Below are 26,341 nucleotides of genomic sequence, written 5' to 3' on the forward strand. Positions count from 1 at the left end.
TCTCAGGCCAATATTGGACCCAAGGCCGTTAAACCGGTACATACAATCCGACCGCTTCCACATGGTCACACTACAACAAGTCCTCCCCCTGCTTCAACAAGGCAATTTCCTTGCCACTCTAGATCTCAAGGACGCCTACTTTCACATTCCTATTCACCCTGCTCACAGAAAATACCTACGGTTTGTAGTGGACGGACAACACTATCAGTTCAAAGTCATAACATTCGGAGTCACAACAGCACCCAGTTTTTACACAATGCCTCGCGGTGGTAGCAGCCCGCTAGGAGACAGCACATCCATGTGTTTCCTTACTTAGACAACTGGCTCATAAAAGCCAGGTCACACCAAGCTTGTGTGCAAAACACACACCACACAATCCAGCTGCTACACAACTTAGGATTCACAATAAACCTCACCAAGTTGCATCTACAACTGTCCCACAGCCAGCAGTATCTAGGTGCATAAATAGATACTTCCAAAGCCCTTGCATACCCCAACCAAACCAGGATAACCAGTATGCAAGCACTCATAACAAAATTTCAGCTACAACACTCCCTACCAGCTCGAGTGTTCATGCTGCTAACAGGGATGATGGCCTCTTGCATCTTAATTGTTCCTTACGCAAGACTCCAGATGCGCCCATTTCAAGAATGCCTAGCACAACAGTGGAACCAAGCTCAGGGTCAACTTCCAGATCTGGTGTTGGTGGACAGCCGCACATATCGCTGTCTGCAAGGGTGGAACACACAAAATCTTTCCAAAGGGCGGCCGTTCGTAGACCCGGTTCCACAAACAGTGCTAACAGCAGGCTAATCGCTCACCGGCTGGGGAGCTCATCTATTAAATCACACCATCTTGGGTATGTGGATCCCTCAACAAAATCTCCTCCACATAAACCACCTGGAGTTACTGGCCATATTTCTCACCCTAAATTCTTTTCAGAAACATCTCACAGGCAAAGCTGTCCTCGTCCGAACAGACAACATGACAGCAATGCAGTATATACAAAAATAGGGCGGAACACTCTACAGCTTTCGCAACTAGCACAAAGCATTTGGAGATGGGCCATACCTCAAAAGATATAGCCCTTAGCAGAGCATCTACCTGGGATTCACAATCAAATTGTGGATCTGCTCAGTCGTCAACAGCAGATTCATGAAGGGGGACTTCATCCGCAAGTTATTCATCCATTCTTTCAAATGTGGGGACACCCAGACATAGATCTGTTTGCCACACATTTAAACACAAAATGCCCAAACATCGCCTCCAGGTACCCAAACCCATTGTCCAAAGGCAATGGGAAATGGATGAATTGGTCGGGCAGATTTGCCTACGCTTTTCTGCCTCTCCCACTCATTCCATTACTGGTACACAAACTCAAACAGTCTCTCACAATAATCCTAACTGCGCCAACATGAGCCCGACAACCATGGTTCACAACACTACTGGAACTCAGTAGTCCAACACCAAAAGCTCTACCTCTCCCCAAAGCTTCTCACATAGAACCATGGAAAGATAAGATATCCAGAACCAGCGCAATAGAACCTAGCGATCTGGCTCCTGAAGTCTTAGTGTTTGGTTACCTCAGCCTTCCACCAGATTGCATGAACCTTATTAAAGAAGCTAGACTTCCTACTACTAGACCATGCTATGCAGCTAAATGGAAAAGATTTATTTACTGCAATAACACTCCATCCACTAGATGCTTCCACTCAAAACATTATTTATCTCCTGCACCTACAAAGATGTAATTTGGCATACACATCTATATACGAATACATCTTGCTGCTATAGCAGCTTACTTACCGAACAGATCACACTTGTCCTTGTTCAGTGTACCTCCCATCAAAGCTTTCATGGAAGGTCTTAAAAGGATAATTCCTCCCAGAATTCCACCCTCTCCAGTATGGAATCTAAATATTTTCCTTACAAGACTCATGGGTCCACCATTTGAACCTTTGCATAAATGCGAGTTAGTTTCTCACATGGAAAGTAGCTTTCCTTGTGGCTATCGCATCCCTCAGAAGAGTGGGTGAACTCCAGGCATTAACCATACAAGAACCATTTTTGAAAATACATCACAACAAAGTGGTTCTTAGGACAAACCCTAAATTCCTGCCTAAAGTCATTTCAGCTTTTCACCTTAACCAGTCTGAGCTCCCAGTCGTCTTGCCTCAATCACTCAGTTGCAGGACTAACTCTTCATACGCTTGACGTCAAAAGAGCTATTCTTTATTATACTGAAAGGACAAAAAGCTTCAGGAAAACTAAACTTTTCGTAGCTTTTTCACCACCACACAAAGACAATCCTATATCAAAATCTGGAATTGCCAAGTGGATTGTTAAATGCTTTCAAATATGCTACCGCAAAGCATATATTATCCATTCCCCCTAGAGCATATTCCACACGCAAGCTAGAGGCATCCATGGCATTCTTTTGAAATATTCCCATTGATATTTGCAAAGCCGCAACAGTCTACACCGCACACTTTCACTCTACACTACTGTGTAGATGTGCACGCTAAACAACAAGCAAGTGTGGGCCAGGTTGTACTAAAAACACTTTTTCAAACTATTGCAACGCATACGGGTAGACACCGCTAACAGGGGAACTGCTGTATAGTCTATGCAAAAGTATGCAATCTACAGCTCCTATGCCTCAAATGGAAAATGATACTTACCAGTATGCATCTGTTCTTGGCATGTAGAGCTGTAGATCCGCATATGCCCACCTGCCTCCCTGGAAACCTACATGTGTTGCAGTACTATCTTATTTAGATACATTGCACATGGGCATCTTTCCATTTTCTAACTAACTCCACCACCCTTCATGGCAAAACAATCTAAGGATGGAGTTGATGCCCATGCGCACTACTAACTAGAGGAGTCACCTAACCCGTGATTACAAAGACTTCTACCATAACAAAGTGCAAACATCCGATCCCAACACCAGATGGCGGTCTATGCCAAAGTATGCAGATCTACAGCTCTACATGCCAAGAACAGATGCATACTGGTAAGTAGCATTCTCATTCTCTTTCTCGTATATAGGTGAGTGTGTGTGTGTATATGTATGTTAGGCACTTACGTTAAAATGTGCGTCATCACAGCTATGTATTCTGATTTAAGCAGGAGTCTATGAAAGTTCCAATACTGGACTAAGAACATAAGTTACTTATCTCTAACTGTAGTTCTCCAGTATTGGAATCTTTGGTAGATTCACATGCAACCCACCTTCCTCCCCTGAGAAGCTCACCTTCTCTCTTGCTCTTTTTCCTTCTTTGTGGTTGTATCTCCTACACTCGTGCTTTGAAAATAGGAGGCACTGGAGCTTCTCACAGAAGTGTTCTTCAGGGCATGCTGATTGGCTCAAACAGAAGTTTCGTCATTTTTTCAAAATGACTAGGATATGTTTAAAAACTGAAGGGTCTAGGGCCTTTCTAGTCTGTTTAACATTGAATTGCCATTATACGGTATCGTAGGACTCCCATCTCGATGATGGGGAATGATTCAAGCATATGAAGCTCTAAAAATCCTAATGCTGGTAAACTACAGTTACAGTTGAGTCATTTTCTTCTTAACTGACGATTAGTTGCTCACTGCAAAATGATGGCAGATCTTGATTTAAGCACAAAAACAGGGGAAAATGAGTTCTGAAAAACTGTCCCTGTATATGAAAAATGTGCTACCTGAAATAGGACTGCCTTAATTACAGAAGTTTCAAATCCACCCATTGCAAACCTAATAGTCTGTGTGGGTAGACAAAACTATGGGCAGCTGCATTTGTTGCAAAGAGAATCATAAGTATTGCTATAAAATAAAATGTCTTGGCCACAGTCAGTGCAATTGTGCCAAATGAGAAAATATTTAGTTTTTTTTCCTCGGTCTTGATAATTGACCTGCCATATTTTCACTATCTGTTGCTTTAAGATTAAGCCAACCCCAGGTTAATGTCAATTTCTAATTTAACATGGCTGAGATAGTTACTTGAATAACCAGTCTTTTACCATTCATGTGGAGACATTGTAGAATGTTCCTAAACTTTCCCCGGATGAAAGACTAAGTAGACACCATCTTATTTAACTTTGGAGTAAAAGTTAAACTTGAATAATAGGTAATCCCTCAGACTTGGACTGCTAATCTGCATAGATACCATCAAGCAGAGATCCAGATAAATATGGGCCTGCATGACCGCCCCCCCCTCAAATATATTCAGTTTAATTTTAATATTTTAGCTGTAGCTGACATACAGTTTACTGCTGCTGTTAGGCATCCTTGGAAGTTAGAGACTGAAGAATCATCAAACATCGAAAATTCACACCTTTTGCACTTAAGACATTCCCTTAAGCCAATATACCCCTTTTTGTAGCTCTGCCTAGAGGGGACTAATCTCTGGGAATGGCATTAGCTCATTCCCTGTGTGCAGTATCCTTCTCCCAATACCCATTGGGCATGGCCTCCAGCTGTGCTCATTGGGCAGTATGCACAGAACATGGTTTGTACCAGGTCCAAGAGTGGACCTGAGACACCGGGGATGTACTCTTTGTAAAAGAGCCCCATGAAGAGCCTAAAGAATTTTGCGAGTGGAAGAGAGGATGAGGTGCTCTGAGCAGTATCTACAGCGGAAGAGGTTTGAGCGTGTCAGAAGCGTTGAAGGGTTTAGACAGTAGAGGGTGTTAAGAGGTTGAATTTGGTCAATGAGTGGAGGGAGCAGAGTGATGAGCACTCCTAATATTCAGTAATGCAAAGGGTGAAGGGGCAAGGGGAGACTGTATAGCATGGGCTGAGGTGCGGATGATAAACCCTGTGGATATGGGGGGGGGGGGGCGCAAGAAATAAATACATCTCAAGGTCATGAAGAGTACAGAAGTGTTTACATTTTCATTGAAATCCATGTAAAATGAATGCTATGCTCCACCACTTTCATAAGCCACAAGTCTCCACTGCTTTCGGTCTTCCATCTCCTAGGAGGTAAGGGCTTTCCTTAATTGACAACATTGGTCAACAGATCATCCTAGACTGCTAGATTTAATTTACAACTGGCATAGCCCCAAAGAGTACCTTTTCCTTGGACAAAAGGTTCTGAACTTCAGTAAGAGGTACTACTTTGTTGGAAACGAAGGGCAATAACCACCCCATTTTAGATCAGTCACATGCATCTGTTTGTCCTCTTCCTGAAGCTGAGAATAGTGCCGCATGTAGTGCACCATTATCAGCAGTGCTGTGTGCCATTTGGTTGTGCTTAATGTTCCTCCCCTGGATTTACCTCCCTTTGTGTCCATATCACAGAAAACTGGCTTGTATTGGGGAATCAGCAGCATTAATTCACAATGCATTTTTGTAGTTTCGGGGCGTGCTCTCCAAACGTTTGACACTGCAAACAACCTCCTGTAGCCAAATAACCATTGATACTCTAAGATTGTGACTGTTTGATATGTACTCAGTCCTGGGAGATAGTAGAATCCTGCCTGGCTGTTGTCCTTCAGATGAAATTTTATCGAAGTTTCACTGCTAATTTAAAAGTAATTTCACTGAACCCTTCCCAGAGAATACAGCTTATAGGGGTAATTCTGGACATGGAAGAGCTTCCCCTTACTTAGTGAACCACCCCGGAAGCATTTGAAGGATCTTTTCCTAGTGTGCAGATTGAAACCACAAGCCCATTATTAAAATTGATGGCCCTCAGACACAATGTTTTAAGCAGTCTCCATTCCTGGCTCCAGTTCAGTTACTACAACTCCCCCTGGACGCAGATTGGGATCATGTAATGCTCTTAGTCTAGTACTTAACCTTCTCTAGTCTCCCTTGAATTAGAGCCCACAGTCTGCCTTATGGCTAGGGGCTGGCAAGGCTGTACCTCTCTGGTAATGGGTGTTTCTAAGTTTGGCTGATAGACCCGTCTACAGTGATCTGTCCATGAACCTTTTATTAGACAAGTCAGGTGCATCACTCCATATAAATGTTAAAATTAAAACCCAGTATTGACTTTATTGAAGATCATTTCTTGCAATAATTTGACTCTTATTGATAACCTGAGCAACACAATAGGCAATTTGAAAACAGGGTAACACCACTCCCTTACTTTTCGCTGGCTAGCCGTGGACATTTAAGATTGGACCATCTGCCAGGTCCTACTTCTACTGGTAGCCTACATGGCAGGGATCAGGGATGCTTTATATGGGCAGTCTGAGCTTAAGCCTTCTCGTACCATGCAAGTGAGAGCTCAGCTAAGCAGTCCTCATACATAGTTCAGTATTAATGATTCTTACTTTTGTTATCATGACATCTCACATAATACATGGTTTGCAACACATATAGCTAAATGTTTTTTCAAGTGGTGGGGGCGGGGGTGTAAGGCGGCCGTAGTCTGATCTCGTGTGACCCATTTGGATGTCCGAAAGTTTGTGAATGGGTTTTACAGAAGACATGTGAAGACATTTTATCCAGAACCAAAACAGTTCCTATAGTTATTAGAGTACTTTTTTGCTATTTTGAAAACCCATCTCTGCAGTCAGTCTGCCTATATTTCAGAATAATGTACTGGAAGATGATGTAGAAACTCTGAATTTAGTTAAAAAATTTGCAAGGCTAAATTTAAAAGGAACAAATGTTCTTTAAATGATCTTTAATTGTTTTATGTTTAGGCAAGTGTGTCCCTTAAACGCCTTCGAGTATTTCTTTCGCACGAAGAATTGGAAACGGGCTGCATTGCCAGAGGTTCTGTCAAAGGCGGTAAGTTATAGTTTTTGTTTGTTTTTATTAATGCCGAGTTGCTCAAAGAATGAAAAGTTCACTAAGAGTAAATACTCTGTTCTGTTTACTGTCGTACTGTTTAATGAACTTCTTCCTTCTCTTTAGACACTACCTCTCCTATTTTAGATGACTCCTGGGCTCATTTTTTAAACTGAGAATTACCCACTTTTTATGAATTTCCTCTTTATTTTAAGACTTTTTTTATGTTGGAAGAGTTTCATATGGTCTTTAAGCGATCAAACTGCAAGTGATGCACAGATGTTTTATTGTAAAACATAGTATCTGGCGATAGAACGAAATGAAGGTTAGAAATAGGCCCTTCTTAAAAACTTTGTATTTTTGTTTTTTTAAACCTACCAGACTAGGTCTCATTCTTCCCTTAGGCATGTGTTGATCCCCAGCTATGCCATGTTATACGAGCATTACAGTACTGTTTTATTAATATTCTTTGCTGGAGTGGGCAAGTCCCTTCCCATCATTTCACTGTGAAGGAGGTGCCTAATTTGCTGTCCCGCTTCACAAGGAACAGTTATGGAACTATAATTTATCTATGAACCAGAAAATGATTAACCTGCTAGGATGGGGCTAGTATGAGGCCTAACAATCCCAGAGCAGGTACATTGACATTTCAATATCATATATATGCTTTTAGAGTGGTCCTGAAGACTGTTGCCATTCATGTATTTGCGTGAAGGCTGTTAGTTGCATCAGAGGTTCAAAGGAGGCAGTTAAACGAAACTGAAGTGATTCAATTTTATTGCAGAATGAATTTAGCTGCACCAAGCGGAGTGCATTTGTAGGCAGCTGTAGAGAAGGCACAGTGCACTGACTCCTATATTACCTATGGTTGAGTGATGTGGAAGCTGATAGCTCTTATGTGCAGAAGTGTTGAGGTGGGCAATCTGTTCATGTAGACCTTTTTATTTTCACACGAGTAACAGTAAACAAAGCAATCTATATGTATTTACTTTGAGTGGAACCATAATCCCACCAGAAAGTCAGATCCCCATGCCCCAACGTCCCACGTCGACTAGGACGTCACAATGGCACGGCTCTGCTCGCGACTCCGTATGACGTCACCGGAGCCATAAGAAGACCTCGGCGTGCTGACGTCAGTTCCCTTTTTTCCGCGCCATCGACGCGCAACGGTTTTCTGGGACTCTCCAACTGGTTTCCTTATTGCTTTGTTTCTTCTTCACTCTTGGAGTAGCAGTGCGATGGCTACTTTGAAGAAGTCTGGATTTAAGCCTTGTAGAGAGTGTGGGGGACATATGTCCATCACTGATCCCCCTTGATGATTGTCTCTGGTGTCTATCGTCGGACCACGACGTTGGATGCTGTTCCAGTTGTCGAAAGATGAATCTGATGGCTTTGAAGGAGTGTGAGGCTAAGCTTTTTATGGCAAAAGCAATAAAGGAGAAGAGGGGTCGTAAGAGGTCAAAATCAAAGTTGTCGACCTCGCATACTTTTAAGTCTAAGAAGCACAAGAAGAGTTGAAGGCATGGTTCTTGATGCTGCTCTTCGAAGGGTAGAGCTTCGAGGTCGCTTTCTCCTTCTCCTCAAGCGACTCCGGCTCACTCACTGATGCCGAGGGCTTCTCCAGTGCCAAGGATATCTCTGGCGCCAAGAGATTCTCCGGATCCCAGGGAGTCTTCTCCTGTGCCTGTGGTCTCGCCTGTTCAGGATCCGACGTCCTCGTCGCCGGAGTCTCAGCCTTCAACTCGTTCTCGATTTAGACATGGCTCCTTATCCACCCTTTCCTGGATGTACAGCATGTTTGCCAGGGCAGCCTACTCTACCGGTGCGCGGTCAGGCCCCGTGGGTATGCTTGCTTTCCATTTGGGCATCTCTCCAATATGCCCAGGCACCCTTCGTGCCCTTTATGCTGTCGGCGACGTCCTGGAACTTTCCGGCTCTGAGGTTTTCGACGCCGGTTTCTCAATCTCTGGCACCATGTGGTGGTCCTTCTTCCTCTCTGCTTTGATCTGCGCAGTTGACCCCTTCAGAAGGTCTTCCTTCGCCTGTGTCTCTGGCGCACCGTTTGGCGCTGCTGATTCCGAAGTTGCGCTCAAGGAGGGAAGCCCAAAGACTGCTGTAGGAGGAAGAATATCAGCAGGATGAGGCTGAAGGTGAGATCAAGGACTGTGGATGAGTTTGAGGGCCTTCGAGAGGCAAGTGGTCTAGACACTTCCCCTGAGTGGGAGCTTTCTTCACCAAAGGCCTTAGCTTCTTAGCATGTTGCACCATACCATGCTGTCATCAGGAAAGCTGCTGAACTTTTGGACCTTCAGTTACCCACAGCTGACTTCATGCCAAATATTCTCAGAGGTTTTACATTCTCCATCTTCTGTGGTTGAGCCTTTTTTTGCCTTTTAATGAGGACTTGACAGAGCCAATTTTTGAGGGGTATACATGCCTTAATGGACTCTGCCAAACAGTTGGCCCCTAAGTTGCCGGACAATGATCGTGGTTCCATTTTAGAGGTTTTGGCGGATACGCAGGCTGCAACCAGTCAAGTTATTCAGTCTGGCCTGGACACTGCGGATTCATTGCCAGGGTGATGTGTTCCTCTATCGCTACCAGGAGGCATGCCTGACTCAAGTCTTTGGGGCTCTCTCCAGATGTGCAGTCTACTCTTCTTGATCTCCCGTTTGATGGATCCAAGCTTTTTGGTCAAAAGGAGGATTCTGCTCTGCAAAGGTTCAAAGACCGAGCCACTGCAAACTCCTTGGGTCTTCAGTCCAAATCCAGGGGCTTTGGTTATAGGAGGTACCGTGGTTTTTGTAAGGCGGCTTCCTCTCTGGCCATCAGCAACAGCAGCAGCAGAACCCTCTATACAAGTCGTGCAGAGGGAAGGGCAGAGGTAGTCTGCGGGGTGCATACCGGCAACTCTCCTCCTCCTCTTCTCCCCCTGTCCCCACCACTGGAAAGCAGCTCTAGATCACCTATCTTGGAGCATGCTGGTCCTGTAGGGGGTCGGGTTTCCCATTTTCTACATGTTTGGAAATCTATCACATCAGACCTTTTGGTTTTTGAATCTTGTGGAAAATGGGTACGCCATTCCCTTCCAGTAGTTTTCTCCTCCTTAACCTCCTCGCCAGGGCTGGTGCTCGGAGGACCATTTGCTGCTTCTGCAGAAGGAGGTTCTTGCTTTGCTTCAGAAAGGTCCGATAGAGGTGGTTCCGTAGCAGGAATTCCCTGATTCCCAAGAAGGACGGCAGATTAAGACCGATCTTAGACCTCAGGGTCTTGAATTTTTACCTCGGGCAGGAGAAATTCAAGATGTTGACCGTAGCTCAGGTTCTTCTGGTGCTGCAGCAAGAAGACTGGATGGTATCGATTTGACTTAAAGGATGCTTATTTTCACATTCCCATCCTGAAGTCTCATCGGAAGTATCACCGGTTTACAGTAGGGTCTCTAAACTACCAGTTTGCGGTCCTCCCGTTCGGTCTCACTTCTGCACCAGTGGTTTTCGTAGGAGATGGTCAGGATCTCCAGAGACACTGCAGCAGATCTGTCTAGGAGTGTGGAGGGCAACCTGTCGCTAGGAAAACCCTTTCAACTTCCTCTACCCGTGTCCACAATGATCACGGATGCCTCCACTCTAGGGTGGGGTGCTCAACTGGGGCATCTAGAGATCAAGGGTCTTTGGTCTCCGGAGGAAAGGTTACTTCAATCAACCTTCTGGAAATGCAGGCAATACATTTGGCACTCAAGGCCTTTCTTCCCTCCCTTTGCGGTCAGTCGGTGCAGGCCCTGATCGACAACACTACCGCGATGTGGTACATAAACAATCTGAAAGAAACACGTTAGTTAGATTCCTCACCTTAGAATATCCCCAGGCGTCAGACTGGATCCGGAAGACTTTTCGTCAGCAATACCCCTTGCGCGTCGCTAGGCGTCGTCTGCGACTCCGCGTCCGTCGTCGGCGTCGTGCGCCGGGATGACGTCAGTTCTTCTTTTTTCCGCACCAGTAAGCGCAGATCCGGGAGAGCTACCCCTTTAGTCAATTTTTGACTAACTTTTTGATCCTTTTTGATCCTGTCAATCGACACCGGTGCCGGTAGGATGCCTGGGTTTAAAGCCTGTACGGACTGTTGCCGATTGATGTCGGTTACGGACCATCACCGCCGGTGCCTGTACTGTTTGGGCCTCGACCACGACGCGGAGTCGTGATCGGACTGTAAGGCCCTGACCTCGAAGGCTAGACGGGAGCGGTCCCGTAAGCTGCTCAAGATTCGCCACTTGGCTCCGCGCGCCTCTCGATCCCGGTCCAGGAGGAGGTCCAAGGATCGGTTGCGGAGCCGCAGCCGACGTCACCATCCAAGTCTTCGGGTAAGTCGAAGCATTCCAAGAAGTCCAAGAGGCGACATCGGTCTTCGGACTCCCCTCGCCGGTCGCGCGACTCGGTCGAGGGTCAGGGTGGTTCCACCCCCGCGGCTCCGTCGGAGCCGCAGGCGCCGCGTCCGTTCCCATACCCTCCGGTCCCTGGGACTAACGCGACGCCGGCGGAAGTCGGTGCCTTCCTCTCGGCCATGAGGAACCTGGCTCCGCCGTCGGCGCCCGCTGGTGCGCCTTCGGGCCCCGCGGACCCGACTGGGCTGCCTTGCCAGCCGGCGGCTCCGGCCCCGGCGCCGTCGACGGCTCCGGCCTCGACGCCGCAAGCGCCCGAGGGACCCGTTCTCGAGTTCCCGTCGACGCCGGTCGACCTCGTCACGCCTCCTCCACCGGCGTCGACTCCGGTTCCACCCCCGACGCCGACCCTGGTTGACGTCGTGCCCCAGTTCAGTCCCGCTCCGGGCCCGGCGCCGGTCCGGCGTCGATGGACGCCGAGATCGACGCCGCTAGAGACACATTTTGTCTACCGCCCGGCTCCGTTACTTTCTCCTCTACACCAGGAGTCGGATGATGGGGACTACTGGGAGGGATCCGAGGATCCTATGGCCCATCAGGCCCAACTGTCCCAGGACTGGGCAGATGAACTGGGGGAGGCCAGTGGTCTGGATACCTCACCAGACACTGGATTCATCTCTCCTCCGACTGTGGCTTCGGAGGAGGGTGCTGCTTTCTCCGTGGTGCTGCGCAAGGCGGCCGCAGCCCTTGGGCTCGAGCTACCTGCCGTGGCTGTGAGGACGAATTTCCTCACTGAGGTGCTTCAGTCTGCAGCAAGCTCCACTGAGCCTCTGCTGCTGTTCAATGAAGCCCTCACTGACGTTCTACAGGGCACCTGGTCCAAGCCCTCCACAGTTCCTCCTGTGGACAGGAACGTTGCCAGGCGCCACCGCCCTGCTCCGGGCGACCCCAGTTTTCTGTCCCAACACCCTACCCCTGAGAGCCTGGTTATCCAGGCCTCCACCTCCCAATCCTCTTTCCCGACCGCCCCGCCGGACCGGGATTCCAAGAGACTGGAGCAGTTTGGCAAGAAACTGTTCTCATCCCTTAGTTTGGGCCTGCGGTCTTTGAACACCGCTTGTCTCTTGGACCGTTATTCCCACTCTCTGTGGGATGCGGTGGAGGACGCGCTGCCCCTGTGTCCGGAGGAGGTCCAGACACGCCTTACCCAGGCTCTGGCCGATGGGAGGGATGCAGCGCGACATGCCATACGTTGTGGGCCTGATAACACGGACTCGCTGGGTAGGGCCATTTCCACCACTGTGGCGCTTCGACGTCACGCCTGGCTGCGGTCCACGTCGTTTTCCGGCGATGTCCAGAGCACTCTCATGGACATGCCGTTTGATGGCACTCGCCTGTTTGGCGAGAAGGCGGACAGTGCGCTGAACCGCTTTAAGGACTCCCGGGCTACGGCCAAGTCCTTGGGCCTCTCGGCCCCGCGGTCGCAATCTTCCGCTTTTCGCCCCTTTCGTGGCCAAGGAAGGGGTGCCTCCTCACGTGCGCCTAGCCACCAGCCGCAGAACCAACCTGCGCGCGGTCGTGGACGTGGTTTCCGCCGAGGCGGATCTGGAGGACGAGGTCAGCCCACATCCACCCCGGCAGCATCCGCCTCAAAGCCTTCCTAGTCCGAGCTTTCAGGCCCATTCCACGCCAGTGGGCGGCAGAGTTCGCCATCACCTGCTCCACTGGCGGTCCATCACATCGGACAGGTGGGTGCTGCAAATCGTCCGAAGGGGCTACTCCCTCCCCTTCGAGACTACCCCTCCAGCCATGCCACCGCAGCACCACCGTATCTCGGGGGATCATTTGCATCTTCTCCACGAGGAGGTTTCCGCCCTCTTGGCCAAGGGGGCCGTCGAGTGCGTTCCGAGCCCAGAAGTAGGTCGTGGTTGTTATTCCCACTACTTTCTGGTTCCCAAGAAGGGCAAAGGGGGCCTACGCCCTATCTTGGACCTTCGGAACGTCAATGCCTTCCTCCGGAAGGAACGGTTCATGATGTTGACTTTGGCTCAGGTTCTAGCTGCCCTAGACCCCGGAGACTGGATGGTAGCGTTGGACTTGCAGGACGCTTATTTCCACATCCCCGTCCTGCCGGCCCACCGGCGTTACCTGCGGTTCACGGTGGGCCAAGAGCACTTTCAGTTTACCGTGCTCCCCTTCGGCCTCACCAGTGCCCCTCGGGTGTTCATGAAAGTGATGGCGGTGGTCGCAGCTCATCTGCGCAGATCAGGGGTTCCAGTCTTCCCCTATCTCGACGACTGGTTGTTGAAGGCGGGCTCGCCCCAGGCAGTCGTCTCCCACCTCCAGACTACGGCGGATCTCCTGCATTTGCTGGGGTTTTCCATCAACGTGCTGAAGTCACACCTGAGTCCCTCTCAGAAGCTCCTTTTCATCGGAGCGGTTCTCGATTCGGCGCAGTTCCGGGTCTATCCACCGGAACAGCGGGTCCGGGATATACAGGCCCTGATTCCCATCTTTCGGCCTCTATCCTGGGTTTCGGTCAGGCTAGTGTTGCGGCTTCTGGGGCTGATGGCCTCCTGCATCCTACTAGTGCATCACGCCAGGCGGCGCATGCGGGCTCTGCAGTGGGACCTGAAGTTTCAGTGGGCCCAGCATCATGGCAACCTGTCCGACCATGTCTTGATCTCGGAGGGCACTGCACAGCAGTTGCAGTGGTGGCTCACGGACCGCGATTGGGTCATGGGCAGGAGCCTCTCCCTTCCCCAACCGGAGCATGTCGTCGTGACGGATGCGTCCCTCCTGGGATGGGGTGGCCATATGGGAGAGGCGGAGATCAGAGGCCTCTGGTCTCCGGCGGAGTCTCGTCTCCACATCAACTTGTTGGAGTTGAGAGCGATCCGACTTGCACTGAAAGCCTTCCTTCCCTCTGTCAGGGGCAGTGTCGTGCAGGTGTTCACGGACAACACCACCGCCATGTGGTATTGCAACAAACAGGGCGGGGTGGGGTCGTGGACCCTTTGTCAGGAGGCTCTGCGCCTCTGGACGTGGCTGGAACACCAGGCCGTCACCCTAGTGGTTCAACATCTGGCGGGCTCTCTGAACGCCAGAGCGGACGAACTCAGCCGCCGGTGCATGATGGATCACGAATGGCGTCTGAACTCCGAAGTGGCGCAAGGTCTCTTTCAGCAGTGGGGAGAGCCTTGGTTAGATCTATTCGCCACCGAAGAGAACGCGCAATGTCAGCAGTTCTGCGCGTTGGAATTTCCAAGGCGGCACTCGCTCGGCGACGCTTTTCGTCACGAGTGGAGTTGCGGTCTATTGTACGCCTTTCCGCCTATACCACTTCTGCCCAGAGTGCTGAAGAAGATCAGGCACGATCGGGCCCAAGTCATCTTGGTGGCTCCGGATTGGGCACGAAGGTACTGGTATCCCGAGCTACTCAGTATGTTGACCGATCCTCCGATACGTCTGCCCCTTCGGGAGGATCTTCTGTCGCAGCAGCAGGGGACGGTCCTCCACCCGAACCTGTCCAGCCTCCACCTCCATGCGTGGAGATTGAGCGGCGGCAGTTGATGCCATTTGACTTGCCTCCTGAAGTCTGTGATATCATTCTGGCAGCCAGGCGTCCCTCCACAAAGACTGTATACGCCTGTCGGTGGAACAAATTTGTGGCATGGTGCACAGCAAAGGCTGTGGATCCCCTTTCCGTCCCTCTTTCTGAGGTTCTCCTCTTTCTTCTTTCTCTGGCCCGGCAGGGCTCTGCCCTGGGCACCCTGAAAGGTTATCTTGCTGCCATCTGCCTTCTTGCGGCTTCCTGATCAGCCTTCTCTTTTCAAGTCCCCTGTGGTTACACGCTTTCTAAAAGGCATTACTCACGTTCCCTCCTGTCCCTTTTGTAATGCCTCAGTGGGACTTGAATCTGGTCTTGACATTCCTGATGTGCGCTCCCTTCGAGCCTCTTCACAATTGTCCTCTTCGTCTTCTGACTCTTAAGACTGCTTTTCTGGTAGCCATCACCTCGGCTAGACGGGTGAGTGAGCTCCAGGCTTTATCTTCAAAGCCTCCTTTTCTGTCTGTTCATCCGGACAAGGTTGTCCTTCGGCCTCGTCCTTCTTTTCTTCCGAAAGTGGTGACCCCTTTTCATCTTGGGCAGTGTCACCTTGCCCACCTTCTTTCCGCCTCCGCATCCTTCCAAAGAGGAAGAGAGGCTCCACCGTCTGGACCCAAAATGTGCGCTCTTCTTTTATCTGGACCGCACAAAGCAGTTCCGGGTGGACGACCAACTTTTCGTTGGATACGTGGGTGCTAAGAAGGGTAAAGCTGTGCACAAACGGACCATCTCTCGGTGGGTCGTTTTGTGCATCAAAATTTGTTACTCTTTGGCAAAAAAGGACCCTCCTGTTGGGCTGCGCGCCCATTCTACTCGGGCCACAGCGGCTACTACTGCTTTGGGACGGGGAGTCCCTTTGCAGGACATCTGTCAGGCGGCGACGTGGGCTTCGCTACACACGTTTGCCAGGCAGTATTGCCTTGACAGCCAAGTCCGGAGGGATGGCTTCTTTGGCCGTTCTGTCCTCCAGGACTTTCTGGTGTGATCTTGGTTCGCAGACCCACCACCGGGGATGGTATTGCTTGGGTATCTATTCTAAGGTGAGGAATCTAACTAACGTGTTTCTTTCAGATGAACAAGTTACTTACCTTCGGTAACGATGTATCTGTAAGAAACACTAGTTAGTTAGATTCCTCACCGACCCACCCATCCTCCCCGTTCTGCGAACTGACATCTAGGGTTAAGGTTATCCTTTTCAGGCCCCTAGATTTTATTTTTGGCACCAGTGTCGGTCTTTGCATGGCTCTGCGTTCCTGGCGCGGAAGGCTATTTACAAGAACTGACGTCAGCGCGCGAGGGCGGCGTCTGAGTACTCCGTCATCCCGGCGCACGACGCCGACGACGGACGCGGAGCCGCAGACGACGCCTAGCGACGCGCAAGGGGTATTGCTGACGAAAAATCTTCCGGATCCAGTCTGACGCCTGGGGATATTCTAAGGTGAGGAATCTAACTAACTAGTGTTTCTTACAGATACATAGTTACCGAAGGTAAGTAACTTGTTCAACAGGGAGGTGTAGGGTCCTATTGTCTCTGCAGAGAGGCTCTGTGACTCTGCTCTTGGGGTCAGGACCATCGGATTTGTGTGTTTGCAAATCTGGCCGGAGTGCTAAATGTTCGTGCGGACAGTCTGTCTGCATTTCTCGGCTGACCACGAGTGGAGGCTTCATCCAGAGGTAGTCCATCATACCTTCCTGAAGTGGGGATTCCCTTGGTTGGAACTTTTCGCTACTCCAGAGGAGGTGCACTGACTTCCATTCTGCATTCTCCAGTTTCCGATGCGGGGACCATTGAGGGCCGCGTTTCAGTTGAAATGGGGTTCACAGCTCCTTTACGCATTTCCTCCCATACTCCTGATTCCATCGGGTTCTGAGAAAGATTTACCAAGACCGGGCGCCAGTTACATTGATCGACCCGGATTGACCAAGAAGGGTGTGGTACACAGATCTACTTCACCTTTCATCGCACCCTCCGCTCAGTCTCCCTCTGAGGGCAGATCTCCTCTCACAGGGGCAGGTTCTACACCCCCACCTCCAGAGCCTGCTTCTTCATGCCTGGATATTGAACGGGGCAATCCGATTTTTCTCTCTACCACTGGATGTGATGGATGTTATTTTATCATCCAGGAGACACTCCACCAAATATATTTATTCCTCTAGGTGGTCCAAATTTGTGAAATGGTGTGGAGAGAGGTCCTTTGATCCTTTTGAAGGCCCATTTGTCTGATGTGCTTGGTTTCTTTCCTTGGCTCGACAGGGTTGTGCTGTGGCTATGGTAAAGGGTTACTTGTTGGCCTTGTCGGCTTTCCTTTATTTGCTGGACCAGCCATCTTTATTCAAGTCTCCCATTATGAGGTTCATTAAGGGCCTCACCAAAAGGTTTCCTCCCACTCCCTTCATTATGCCTCTGTGGGATTTGAGTCTCCTTTTGAGCCTCTTCATAGTTACCCGTTGAGGCTTCTTTCTTTCAAGACAGTCTTTCTGATCGCTATTACCTCAGCTAGGAGGGTAAGTGAGCTTCAGGCTCTTAGTTCTAAACCTATGTTTTTAACAATTCATGCAGATAAGATCTTTCTCAGGACCAGGGCTGCATTCCTACCTAAGGTGGTCATCACTCCTTTCCATCTAGGGCAGTCTATTACCTTGCTTACCTTGTATCTCCCCCCCCCCCCCCCCCCCCCTTCCCCCCACACCCTTCCAAGGAGGAGGAGAGACTTTACCACCTTTATCCTAAGAGGGCTTTCAGCTTCTATCTGGACAGAACCAAGGACCTACGGCTGGATGACCAGCTCTTCGTGGGCTATATTGGGCGAATTAAAGGTAAAGCTGTCCACAAACCAATACTCTACAGGTGGATCATGTTGTGTATCAAGATCTGCTACACCCTGGCCAAGAGTGAGCCACCTGAAGGTATAAGAGCTTTGGCTAGAAGTTTTTCATCAGCAGTACCCCTGCTTGTCGGTAGGCATCGTCGTGCGGCTCCGAGTTTGTCGCTGGCATTGTAGCCACCGAGATGGCGTCATAGGAGCTACTTAGACGTGCCCATGCGTGCTGATGTCAGTTCTTTCTTTTTCCGTGCCAGCAAGCGCAGATCCGAGAGAGAGCGGTACCCCTAGTTAATATTTTAACTTGGTTTCTGAGAACTTGTTTCTCTTATCTTGTCGAGTACTCGACTCCTGGTGCTGTAGGGATACTCTGGTTTAAGTCCTGTAGGACCTGCCGTCGGAGCATGTCGGTAGCGGACCCGCACAACGTGTCTCTTCTGCTTGGGGCACGCCCATGACCCTGAAGGGTGCCCAGATTGTCTGGCCATGGTGCCGAAAGCTTTGCGTGAGCGTTCCCGAATGTTATTGGAGATCCGGCAATCGGTTCCTCGCCGGTCGAGGTCCCGCTCACGTGGGAGGTCGAAGGCCCGGTTGCAGAGCCGTCACCATGGCTCGTCTGATTTGAGGATAGGTAAGTCACGGTGCCATAGGAAGTAGAAGATGCGATGTCGCTCTTCGTCTACCCCTCACCGGTCGCGGGACATGGTGGAGGGGGTGGGCGGTCACTTCCCCATGGTTCCGATGGAGCCTCTGTTGCCTGCGGCCTACCTGCCCTTTCCAGGCCCGCACGCGACTCCAGACAAATTACAGGCTTTCCTGTCGGCCATGAGCTGTTTGACCCATCGGGTCCCTCCAAAGCGCCTTCCTGCCCCGCGGACCCGTTTGGTGGTTCTGCCCCCACCTTTGGCCCCAGCTATGCAGGGGCGATACCCTATGACGCCTCCGGGGGCGGCGCAGAACCGGGGTTAGTTTATTACCCCTCGGTTCCGTTTCTGGGTCGAGAGTTTATCCCATTCCCCCAGGCACCTCGTCCTTACCGGCCTCTTGAACATCAGGTGGACGAGGGGGGACTACTGGGAGGGGTCTGAAGACCCTCTCGCAGCTCAATGCGAGGATGAGCCAGAATGGGAACGTGAAACGGAAGGTCCATTGGATCTGGATTTCTCTCCACATCCTGTTACACTGTCCCACCTTTTCAGCGGCTAAGGAGTAGGTTGGGACTCCTAACCTCGAGCTCCCTTCTGCACCTATCAAGACCAATCTCCTGACTGAGGTACTGCAGCCAGCATTCTCCTCTGCGGAGCCGCTGCTGCCCTTCAACAATGTACTAACTGATGTCCTGTTGAGCACCTGAAACAAGCCCAACACAGGGGCCCCTGTGGATAAGGGTGTGGCGCGCCTCCACCAACCGGCACTGGGTGACGCCAGCTTTCTCACACAACACCCGACACCTCAGTCATGTTGTCCAGGCCTCTGCCTCGCTGAGCGCATTCCCTTCTGCCCCTCCGGACAAGGAATCTAAGAAACTGGAGCAGTTTGGGAAAAAGATTTTCACTTCTGCCAGGGTTGCGGGTGGTGAATACTGGGTGCCTGTTGGGCTGCTATTCACATTCTGTGTGGGACATGGTGGCACAGGTGCTGCCTCAGGGCCCTGTGGAAGCTCGGGCGGTGCTCTCCCAGGCCATTACTGAGGGGAGAGATGCTGCTAAATTCACTATCTGTTGTGGACTTGACACGGCTGATTCACTAGGCAGGGCGCTTTCCTCAACGGTGGCGCTCCGTTACGCTTGGCTCAGAACAACTGGCTTCTCCGGGGATGTTCATAACACTTAGTTGGACGTGCCCTTCGTTGGCACACGCCTCTTTGGTGACCAGGTGGATAGCACACTGGAACGCTTTAAGGTCTCTCGGACTACGGCCCAGTCCTTGGGTCTCGCCACCACGTGAACTCCCTCTGGTCCGCTTTTCGCTCCTTTCGAGGTCAGAGTCGAGGCGCCCAATCGCGTTCCTCTCAGACCCACAGGCCGCCGCAGCTGCGGAAGTGCGACGTGGCGTGTCCCGAGGACAGTGAGCAGGTCAATCCACCACCGCTCCCGCCGCCGCCTCCAAACCTTCCTAGTCCAGTGTTTCAGAACCACCGGACGCCAGTGGGTGGCAGGATTCGCCATCACCTCTCCCACTGGCGCACCATCACTTCAGACAGGTGGGTTCTGCAGATAGTCCGAAGGGGCTACTCCCTCCCCTTCAAGTCTATCCTCTAGCCATGCCACCTCAGTACCACTGCATGTCAGGGGAGCACTTGGCACTTCTCCAGCAGGAAGTTGCTCCCCTCTTGGCCAAGGGGGCCATCGAGCGCGTTCCGACACCAGAAGTAGGTCGTGGTTGTTACTCCCACTACTTCTTGGGTCCAAAGGAGGACAAAGGTCTGCGTCGTATCTTAGACACCTGGAACGTCAATCGCTTCCTCTGGAAGGAGAAGTTCAAGATGCTCACGCTTGCTCACGTCTTGTCTGCCCTAGACCCGCAAGACTGGCTGGTAGCGTTGGACTTGCAGGATGCTTATTTTCATATCCCCATCCTGCCAGCCCACCGGCATTACCTACGGTTCACGATGGGTCACGAGCAGTTTCAGTTCACTGTGCTCCCTTTCGGCCTTACCAGCGCCCCTCGGGTGTTCACGAAAGTGATGGCGGTGGTTGCAGCTCATCTGCGCAGATCAGGGGTTTGTCTTCCCCCATCTCGATGTCAGGCTGTTAAAGGTGGGCTCGCCCCAGGCAGTCTTCTCCCACCTCCAGACTACGGCCGACCTCCTGTATTTGCTAGGGTTTTCCATCAACGTGCCAAAGTCGTGCCCGATTCCCTCTCAGAAGCTCCTCTTCATCGGAGCGGTTCTGGATACGGCGCATTTTCGGGTTTATCCTCCCGAACAGCGAATCCCGGACATTTGGGCTATGATTCTGATCTTTCGGCACTGGTCCTGGGTTTCAGCGAGTCCCGGACATTTGGGCTATGATTCTGATCTTTTGGCCCTGGGTTTCGGTAAGGACGACCCTGAGGCTGCTGGGCCTCATGGCCTCCTGCATCCTGCTAATCATGCCAGATGGCATATGCGGGCTCTGCAGTGGGACCTGAAGTTCCAGTGGAAGCAGCATCATGGAAACCTGTCCAACTACGTCCAGATCTCGGAGGGAACTGCACAGGACTTGCATTTTTGGCTCACGAACCAGCGTTGGGTCAGCGGCAGATCCCTCTCCCTTTCCCAACCGGAGCACACAGTAGTGACGGACGCGCCCCTCCCTCATGTGGTACTGCAACAAGCAGGGCGGGGTGGGATCGTGGACCATATGTCAGGAGGCTCTGCATCTCTGGACGTGGCTGGAACGTCAAGGCATTTCCTTGGTGGTTCAACACCTGGCGGGTACCCTGAACGCCAGGATGGGCGAACTCAGCCGCAGGTGCATGTTGGATCATGAATGGCGTCTTCACTCAGAGATGGCACAAGGTCTCTTTCAGCACTGGGGAGAACCTTGGTTAGATCTATTCGCCACCGAAGAGAACGCGCAATGTCAGCAGTTCTGTGCGCTTGGAATTTCCAAGGCAGCACTTGCTCGGCGACGCTTTTAGTCACAAGTTGAGATGCGGACTATTGTACACCTCTCCGCCTATACCACTTCTACCCAGAGTGCTGAGGAAGATCAGCCGCGACCGGGGCCCAAGTCATTCTTGTGGCCCTGGACTGGGCTCGAAGAGTTTGGTATCCCGAGCTACTCAGTATGAACGTGGATCCCCTGATCAGACTGCCTGTTCGGGAGGATCTCCTGTCGTAGCAGCAGGGGGCGGTCCTCCACCCGAACCTGTCCAGCCTCCACCTCCTTGCGTGGAGATTGAGCGGCGACAGTTGATTCCATTCGAGTTGCCTCTTGAAGTCTGTGGTATCATTCTGGCAGCCAGACGTCCCTCCACTAAATCGGTATATGCCTGCAGGTGGAACAAACTTGTGGCATGGTGCACAGCAAAGGCTGTGGATCCCTTTTCTGCCCCTCTTTCAGAAGTCCTTTTGTTCCTTCTTTCTTTGGTCCGGCAGGGCTCTGCTTTGGGCACTACTAAGGGCTACCTTTCAGTAATTTCGGCCTTTCTCAGGCTCCCTGATCAGTCCTCTCTTTTCAAGTCCCCTGTTGTAGGTAGATTTCTCATAGGCATTACTCACGTTTTCCCTCCTGTTCCTTTTGTGATGCCGCAGTGGGACTTGAATCTGGTTCTTACCTATTTGATGTGTGCTCCCTTTGAGCCGCTTTGCATCTGTCCTCTTCGTTTATTGACTTTGAAGACTGCTTTCCGGGTTGCCATCACCTCCGCTAGGCGCGTTAGTTGGCTCCAGGCTCTTTCCTTTAAAACTCCTGTTCTGTCTGTTCATCCGGACAAAGTTGTGCTCCGCACTCCTTCCTTTTTGCCAAAGGTTGTTACTGCCTTCAATATTGGGCAAACTATGACCTTGCCCACTTAATTTCCTCCTCTGCACCCTTCCAGAGAGGAAGAGAGGCTCCACCGTCTGGACCCAAAACGTGCGCTCAATGTACCTGAATCGCACACAACTGTTCCCTGGTGGATCACCAGCTCTTTGTTGGCTACGTAGGCCCCAAGAAATGCCGGGTTGTCCACAAGAGGACCATCTCCCGCTCGGTCGTCTTGTGTATAACAGCCTGTTATTCTCTGGCTAAAAAGGAACCTCCGGTGGGGCTGTGCGCCCGTTCTACCAGGGCCACAGCAGCTACTACTGCATTGCGACGCGGTGTCCCCCCTTCAAGACATCTGTCAGGCAGCAACGTGGGCCTCGCTGCACACTTTTACTAAGCTTTATTGCCTTGACCGCTAAGTCCAGAGAGACTGCTTCTTTGGCTGTTCGGTTCTCCGTGACTTGCTGGTGTGATCTTGGTACGCAGACCCACTGCCGGGCTTGGTATTGCTGGGGTATCTATTCTAAGGTAAGCAATCTATCACTAACGTGTCTCTTTCAGATGCACAAGTTACTTACCTTTGGTAACGATATATCTGTAAGACATTAGTTAGAGATAGATTCCTTACCGCCCCACCCATCCTCCCCGTTCTTTAACTGATTTCGAGGGTGAAGATCATTTTCAGGACCCTAGTTTCAATGCACCCTTGGCCAGTATCTTGCATGGCTCTGCATTCGTGGCGCGGAAAGTTGTGTACAGAACCGACATCGGCACGTGAGAGCTGCGGCTAAGTAGCTGCCGCGAGGTACTCTCGGCGATCACGACGCCTACGACGGACGCGGAGCCGTACCAACGCCACCTTCCAACGTGCAGCAATACTGCTGACAAACGTTCCGGATCCAGTCTGACGCCTGGAGGTAATTCTAAGGTAAGGAATCTATCACTAACTAATGTCACGTGCAGATATATCGTTACCGAAGGTAAGTAACTTGTGCTTTTGTAGCAGTCCCGTTCTGAAACCTTTCCATAAATCCTAGCTTAGGAGGCACACATCTGTTCTAGTGTTTCTTTGCTTCAAGAGCTGATCATCTGTCTTGCATGGTTTTGAGAATTTTTCACGTGTTCAGATTTATCAATTTTAACTGTTTCGCTGATGAGATCTAGATGGCTCAGGTGACAGAAGATGATCTTTATCCGTGATAATCCACTGAATAGAAACTTAGTAACTTAAGATTTATGGGCCAGTATTAGAATCCACACTGAACATTTTGGGCCATACTACTTACAGTAGTAAGTGGCGTGTAACGGGTCAGAAAAATGTCACTTGTAGTTTCTAATATAACAGCATGCTACCATATCCACTGGTACCCCTGTGCATTTTTCAGGGGGGCGCACAGAGGTTTGGCCTGTAGTCAGACACCTACTTGGTTCCGCTCATGCCCGGCTTTGGGAACCCTTGAAGACTGTCTGACTACTGGGCCAAACCTCGCTCCGCTCTCTTAAATCAAATTCATTGTAACTCAGTATTGGAGTGTGAGACAAATTGTTTCTGAATGTTTTTAGATGGGAGAAAATGAAAAGATAACTTGGTGATTAAGCTAACTCTTAATTTTAACTATCACATTTCAAAGTGTTGCATCTACAAACTGCAGGCTTCTTGCTCCCAGTGGCCAGTAGACACTGCCATATTTATAACTGAAAAATACAAAAATGTTTTAAATGGGATACATTTAAAGTGACGAAAAATATTTCTAATACATATTAAGCCTTAATCTTTTTCACCACTTTCAATTAAGCCAATTATATCTTAATGTTTATGAAGCTTGTTTCTTCATTTTAAATTACTCCCATTTCAGCAAGTGGATTTATATTTCTGTTATAAATATGGCACAGTGTCCACAGGCCACTTAGAGCAAGATGCCTGCTGTTTTAAAATGTGACACTTGGAAATGGTATTCATGATCTGAATCTATTTAATGGGGAGGGATGATTAGCTACTGTGGGATTAGGTTAATAAGCCTAGTAAACCATTCATTCCAAAAGTACAGCGGTCACACTTACCAACACAATCTAGTACAGGCAGGAGGTCCAGTAGGAACTTCTAAAACATCTTGTGGCTACCTCAGTGCTTCTAATTGACCCCCCGTGCTCCCACGGCTGGTCGCTCCTCACCTCCTCCTGCTGCTGCCTGCCGCTAACGGACGCCTCCTGCTGCCTGTTACTTCGCGACTGCTCCTGCTGCCTCACGCTCGCTCCCCCGGTCCTCCGCTTCCTCTGCCTCACCGCCGCTGACCTTTTGCCTCGGTAGGTGCTGCCGCCCTCCCTCACACGCACCTTCTCTCCCGTCGCTGCCCCGGGTCCTCTTCTTCCTTCCCGCCGCTGACCCCGGATTCCGCCCCCACTCACTGCCCATTGGTCTCCCGCCTCCCAGCTGACCCCCCCCTCCTGGCTCCTTACTTATGACGCCCCCCCCAGCAACCGTGCAGCGGACGCGCGCAGCGGGAGCTCCGATTGAGCGCCGAAGGTGCGCTAAAGGTAAGCCCGTCTGCGCCCGTCCGCGCCTGGACCGCGCCCAGCGCCAGAACCCCTGGCCCCCGCGTCCGCCAACCCCCCCGCAGGACCTACGATGCCGCCACGCTCATCGCACTCAACACCGCCCGAGCCCCCGGGTGCTACCGAGCATCCCCGCGACGCACCCATGGACCCTTCGTCTGCCGATCCTGCAACTTCTCCTGCCTCCGAACCGGCACCGCACCCACCAAGACGGACAACAGCAACCACCTCAAGTGCATCCTGATCAACACCCGCTCCGTCCACAGACACGCCGTGGAACTCTGGAACCTCCTCGACACCGCATCTCCAGACGTCGCCTTCCTCACGGAAACCTGGATGAACGCCTCCTCCGCCCCCGACATCGCCATAGCCATCCCGGACGGCTACAAGATCATCAGGAAGGATCGCGCCAACCAGACTGGAGGGGGCATCGCCATCGTTCACAAAAGCACCATTCGCATCTCGACTGACTCCATCGACGCATTCAACGCCGCCGAATACCTGCACTTCCAGATCCACACCGACCCCAAGACTACCCTCCGAGGCACCCTCATCTACAGACCCCCGGGATCACGCGCACAGTTCTGCGAAGACATCACGGACTTCATCAGCCCTCACGCCCTCCCCTCCGCCGACTACATCCTCCTCGGGGACCTCAACTTCCACCTGGAGAACGACCGCAACACCATCACCTTGCTGAACAACCTCGCCAACCTCGGACTCAAGCAACTGGTCAACACGCCCACCCACTACGCCGGCCACACGCTCGACCCCCTCTTCTCACCCAGCAAGCATGTCACCTTCAGCCACTCCACCGGACTTCACTGGACTGACCACAGCTGCGTCCACTTCAGCTTCAAAAAGAACACGGTCCACCACCACCCGAAGCAGGTTCCCCACAGAAACTGGAGCAAGATCACCGTCGACCAGCTCGCCACCTCCCTCAGCCAGAACCCACCTGTCAGGACAACGGACCCTAACACAGCAGCCCTCGACCTCACGCAGTGGCTGACCTCCTGTGCCGACGACCTCGCCCCACTGAAGAACCCTCTCACCAGGCCCAGAAGCAAGAAGGCCCCCTGGTTCACCAACGAACTCAAGGACTCCAAGAAGACCTGCCGCACCCTCGAGGGCCTGGATCCTCAAAGACCGTCGACAACATGACCGCCCTCAAACTCGCCACCCGCAGACATCACCAGCTCATCCGCACCACCAAGAAGAAAGCTCTGAAGGAACGACTGGACAAAAACGCCCATGACAGCAAGGAGCTCTTTAACATCGTCAAGGAGTTCTCCAACCCCAGCACCGGCAACAACGACATCACCCCCTCGCAGGACCTCTGCGACTCCCTCGCCTCGTACTTCCACCGCAAGATCGCCGACATCCACAACAGCTTCGATGTCCCACCCCCGCACCCATCGGTCGAACCTACGCACCCCGCCGCCATCCTCCAGACATGGACCGAGGTGACCCCCGAAGACACAACTCGCATGATGATAACCATCCACTCCGGATCTCCGACCGACCCGTGCCCCCACCATGTCTTCAACAAGGCCGCCGCTACCATCGCACCCCACCTCCGAGACATCAACACCTCCTTCGACACAGCCACCTTCCCGGAGAGCTGGAAGCACGCCGAGCTCAGCGCTCTGCTGAAGAAACCTACAGCAGACCCGACCGACCTCAAGAACTTCCGCCCCATCTCGCTCCTTCCCTTCCCTGCCAAAGTCATCGAGAAGGTCGTCAACCAGCAACTGGCCGCCTTCCTCGAGACGAACGGATTCCTTTGACCCAT

At 51.3% G+C, this 26,341-nt stretch overlaps 1 protein-coding gene across 3 annotated transcripts in view; it reads left to right on the forward strand.

The window, feature by feature from the left end:
• Window positions 1-26,341, forward strand: part of ABCC1 (ATP binding cassette subfamily C member 1 (ABCC1 blood group)) — a 1,390,768-nt gene that overhangs the window by 565,230 nt on the left and 799,197 nt on the right. For all 3 annotated transcript variants that reach the window (XM_085632083.1, XM_085632084.1, XM_085632085.1), the window contains exon 14: window positions 6,645-6,732. In XM_085632083.1, coding sequence (XP_085488209.1) covers window positions 6,645-6,732 — 88 coding nt within the window. The remainder of the gene's footprint in view (window positions 1-6,644; window positions 6,733-26,341) is intronic.

This window comes from Triturus cristatus, chromosome 10 (assembly GCF_964204655.1).
Source record: "Triturus cristatus chromosome 10, aTriCri1.1, whole genome shotgun sequence".
Taxonomy (NCBI): domain Eukaryota; kingdom Metazoa; phylum Chordata; class Amphibia; order Caudata; family Salamandridae; genus Triturus; species Triturus cristatus.